The sequence below is a fragment of the Arachis ipaensis genome, chromosome B09 (genome assembly GCF_000816755.2).
Source record: "Arachis ipaensis cultivar K30076 chromosome B09, Araip1.1, whole genome shotgun sequence".
NCBI lineage: Eukaryota > Viridiplantae > Streptophyta > Magnoliopsida > Fabales > Fabaceae > Arachis > Arachis ipaensis.
Window position 1 is genome coordinate 113,554,041 of NC_029793.2, and position 5,291 is coordinate 113,559,331.

The 5,291-nt window shown below is 30.3% G+C and overlaps 1 protein-coding gene across 1 annotated transcript in view; it reads left to right on the top strand.

The window, feature by feature from the left end:
* The window catches only part of LOC107615821 (cell number regulator 7-like), a 6,150-nt gene continuing 1,659 nt past the window's right edge, over window positions 801–5,291 (top strand). Inside the window, exons 1-3 of the mRNA XM_016317848.2 lie at window positions 801–913; window positions 3,370–3,441; window positions 3,552–3,761. Of these exons, the coding sequence (XP_016173334.1) occupies window positions 847–913; window positions 3,370–3,441; window positions 3,552–3,761 (349 nt within the window). The 5' untranslated portion in view covers window positions 801–846. The remainder of the gene's footprint in view (window positions 914–3,369; window positions 3,442–3,551; window positions 3,762–5,291) is intronic.

The following is a 5,291-nucleotide window of genomic DNA, read 5'->3' on the forward strand; positions in this document are numbered from 1 at the left end:
TCTATCAACAAATAACTTTGGAATTAACTCTATGAAGTACACCCGAAAAAGGATTTAAAAAGATGAGAAGAAAATGAGTTTATTTGTATATGATGTACTAATAATAGTATACCATTTTTAGCATTATTTACTAAACGTACATTTACTAGCATTAATTATTATAATTGATTTTGTCATGCATTTAATGTTATGCAAAGAAAAAGTTTAGGGAGAGTAACTTTATTAAATTTTGGTCAGTATATAATCATAAAAAAATGAGTAATTTCACACCATTTGATGAAATCTCACACCATTAAAAATATCATTGATAATTATTTAATAGTTACAAATCACAAAAATTACTGACCCCTAACATTCTTCGATCGTTATGCAAATTTTAAGTTTTGTAAAATATATATATTTTTTTTATTATCATTGCTCTATTATAAATAAACTCGTTTTTTTTTTTTTTTGTGACTAAATAAACTCGTTTAGGGAAACGAAGTGAAGACGGCCAACAACAAAAGAAATTAAAAATAATCATTCATCGCTAGACGGCAAGATGAATATAATATCTATATATACCACCTTGTAAGGAAGACAATAATTTCGATGCTTTCTACTTCATATATAATTGAAACTGTAATTGAATGAGTCATGGCACATTGCCACATTGGCAACTATTAAAACTTCATCTTTTTCGTTAAGGACACTAGCAATCTTTTCCCTGTTGATGTTTTCAAAGGAAATAGAAAAGAATTTTTGTTCCATATAAATAGTGCAAGTTAAGGGAATGATTACATATCTCGTGCATGTGACAATTGAATTATTGTTAGCACATCAAGAAACATTCTTTGCAGCTCAAACATGGTGTTTGGCCGTCGACCCAAATGGAATGCTCAGTTATGTGGCTGTGGAGGAAGCTGTAAAACATGTAAGGTTTATATCTATATAGGTTTAGTTTGATAAAGTTGTTGGGAGAGTAGTTTGTACTTTTCAAAAATACAAGATTTTTGTTTTGTGTTTTGTAAATTAAAAACTTATGCGTTTATGTTTGCAGTTTTTAAAAGTTAGGAGTACTTTTGAAAACATTTAAGAAGAGATTTTCAAAGTTTTTTTGTGTTTATTTAAAATTAAAAAATTTAATATAACCTTATATAATAATAAATATTCAAAATTACCCTTATTAATTATTAACACCAAAAAATAAGCTAACCTTTAAAAGATAATTTTTATAAGCTATTTTTAAAAAATAAAAATTTTACCAAATCAAACTATAGTACAACTAAAAAATAGTTATTAACTACTAGCTATATATTATTTTTCTTCTCAAAGGAAAAATAGATCAATAATGTTTGTGCCAAGATTCATTAATAGAATAACTATTAGAGATAGTAATACCTAGTCTAGTTAAAGTAAATTGTTAAAAATTAGTTATATGTTATTTGCCTTTCACTCCTTATATTAAGGCTTTTAAAATGGTTTGAGAAGGGGTGAATGCAGATTGGATCGGATTGGATATGACCAAAATTTCGATTCGATCTACATTAAAATCATCGGATCGGATCGGATCCCATATTCGCAATTTTTTAGTTTGGATCCAATCCGATCCAATCCGTACATTTGCGAATCGGATCGTCTAAAATAATAAATTAAAATAATATAACATATATGATAATTATTAGTTGAAATAAATATATAAAAAGAATATTTACTTATTTATTTCTTTATTTTTGTGAATACGCGGATATGCAGATACCAATACAAAATCCACAATCCGATCTAATTAGTGTGCGGATCGGATCGGATCGGATCTGATCTGATAGCCTTGCGGATCGGATCCATATCTGCAATTTTTGGATCGGATTCGGATAAACACCACGGATATGCGGATCGGATCCAATCCATGAACACCCCTAGGTTCGAGCATGCTGAATCCGCTCGTGTAACTATTTTAAATGGAGCGGGTCTTTTATTTTCCAACTCTCCTAGGGAATCAAGAAAGGGTTTAGTCAACTCCTACCAATTTCTATTGGGCTGGATTCTAAAACCCACCACAAAAAAAATCATCCCCCACTATCCCCATTTATTCTAATTACATTTCATTTATCTCAATTTACCCTAATTACATTACCACCGCTGTTCCTCACCTCTCTATCTCTGTCTCATCACTCAAACTCCAGCAAACGGCGGCGCATCGCAGACCTTTTCTTCACGCTGTCAACGTTGTCCTCAACAACGCCGCTACGTGTTGTCATCTTCGTCTCCCAACTAGACGACGTCACCACCGTATTCGAGGACGTCGTTGTGGTCAACAGCGCTTCTCATTGACTCGGGTCAACCTCGCCGGCGCAGATTCGTCGTCTTTCTAAGCTCACGACATTGTGAACACCCACCTCTAAATTGCGCCTTCTTCGCGCCGCTACCGTGCTCCTCGCAAGCAACGCCCCGTTCGTCCGGAACCCTCCACTGCATCGCGCATTCCGAACGTCAACAACCACGAGAAGGATCTCCAGTAGTCCCTCGCGGCGCCGCACCTAACCACGCCCTCCATTGGCCCTAAGTCGGGCCCTCTATCCGTTGTAACACCTTTTATTGCCGTTTCTTTTGACTTTTTGCTTGAATTTTTCAACTGCTTGAATTGGGTTTTTGGATGTTCCTTTGTTGAGAAAATAGATGTTTCTTCGCATAGGGTTTCACATGTTTCTTCCTATGTTAACATTTTTTCCATAATCGCTCATTGACGACTATCTGTTAGTTAACGGGTGTTTTCTTCTAAGCTTTCTGGATGTTCCTTCGACAGGATTTGGGATGTTTTTTTCAATATTTATTAGATAAATTATTTTTGACTTGTGTTAACGAACTAAGAGCAACTTATTCAATGAAATCAATGAATGAATGGAACATATTAAATTGGGGGCTATTGCTATCTTTGTTAGTTGACATTGGGTGTTCCAAAAAATAATTACAGAAAAACCTCTTTATTATATTCTCAAATAACATTAATTTCGTTACAGAAACATCCAATCAATTAGAAAAATTAATATCCACTTAACATTCACATAAGACTAACCAAATACAATAGAATTGCATGAAAAAAAAAAACGAAATCATTAATGAGATGGAACACTCAATACATGAAAGGAGATAGCACGATATCGAGGCCGTGAATCACATTCTTCATGCGCGGTTAATACTAAATCTTAATTTTTAATATAATTATTAATGACAATAGATATGTGAAAATAAGGCATTCAAGACTTGATTGTGAAAATAATTTTATAAATTAACTAAGCTATTTTATAATTCAAGACTTCATGTTTCAATGGATGTCCATAACTAAGCTAATTAAATAATTTTATAAATTAACACTAAGTAATAATAATGCAGGTTTCATAACGTGCTGTCTCCCATGCGTCACCTTTGGACAAATTGCCGAAATTGTAGATGAAGGAAAGAGTTGTAAGTAATTTAAATATATTTAAGCAAAATGGTATCATTTGATTAGAGTAGTTAATTTCTACTGAAATAATAATTTTGTATGATTGTGTGGTTTTGATGGATTATAATAGCATGCTGTGCACAAGGATGTGTGTATGGGCTACTTATGACGGTTTCGTGTCACTGGCTCTATTCGTGTATTTATAGAGAGAAATTAAGGAAAAAGTTTGATTTACCAGCTGAGCCCTGCTGTGATTGTTGTATTCATTTCTGCTGTGATCCATGTGCCTTGTGCCAAGAGCACCAAGAGCTTAAAGAAAGAGGCTATGACCCTTCCAAAGGTATCTATATATATATTTTAGGGTTATGCTTATCTTAGGTAATTAATGATTTTTTTGAATAATATGAATAACCATCAATCAAATAAAAACATATTATACTTTTAAATTATTCACCTAAATCTTAATATTAGAATAACAAATCATCCGTACACCTAGTAAAATGAACATCCGATATATCTATTATTCACATTGTTTAATATTTTCATTGTCCACTTATACTTTTCTTATATTTTATAACAACTGAAAGCTTCTGAAAACAGAATTAAAGAAAAGGTTTTTTCTTTTTAAAACAACGGAAAAGAATGAAAGAGGCCGTACCATAATTAATTCTTCTAAAAAAAATAAAACGTAATGAATAACTCTTTGTTATTCACATCTAGAGCCAAATTTATAAATAGGATAACAACGAAATTTTAAAAAATAAATACCTAATTTAGTCTTTTTTATTTAAACGAAGGACAATGTGAATTTTAGCAGAAAAAAAGATAATACAATTCTTGACTTTATTATTTTAAAATAACATGATGCATTTGCTGCTTCTTCTTCTTGCAACATCATTTTCGAGAATGGTTCTTTTCTATTAAACTGCCCCCGATAAAGTTCTTTTTTTTTTTTTTTTCAAACATAAACTGAATACCAGTTTCTCGAAATTTAAAAGCTTCCACATATTACAAATATAAACTGTCACTATATTTCTTTCTTTTAGTATATATTTGATGGACTTTTCAACGGTAAACTATATTATCTCAGAATAATAAAATTAAGGGTCATATATATTATCTCTTTATTTTTTAAGATCGTGTCATTCTTTATGCGAATAGAGCGGCCAAATTGAATGCAAGTAATTAAAATGCAGTAATTGATCCAACAATTTAACAACGAAGTTTTTGCATATTCTATTTTCAGTTTAAAATCTTGTATTCAACTTTCATATCATACCTTTTCTCTTGTTAGTTTAACATGCTTGATGGAAAAAAAAAGGTCGTCTAGTGTGAGTATTAGAGGAATAAAAAAAAGACAGAATTTATTATTTTTAACTAACAGATAACAATTAATATTTAAATATGTGAATCAAAAATATATTAGTAAATTATTAAAATAAAAAATTAAATTAAAGACAAAAAATATAGCTAAAAACAATAAATTTTATTGATTTTTAAATATTTTTCATATTTTTATTTTAGTGTTTATTTAAAAGTTTTTAAACATTTCTTCTTAGATTTGTAATACTTTTAAGGAGCTTTCTAGCATGATAAAAGTATCTTTAGGTGCTTAAAAGACCAAGATAAATAATAGAATTGATGATAATGTTGGGGTTTTTGCGTAAATACAGGTTTTTAATTTTTTTTTAATCATATAAACCCACTTTTAATTATAACTCATGAGAACCAAAAATTTGGTAACGTAGACAACATATTATAATTTTACATGCAAAATTTTATATACTCAAACGATTAATAATTTTTACTTATATGAATCCTTGATCCTCAGCAATCTTTATTCTTTTTTTTAAAAAATGTTGGTATGATT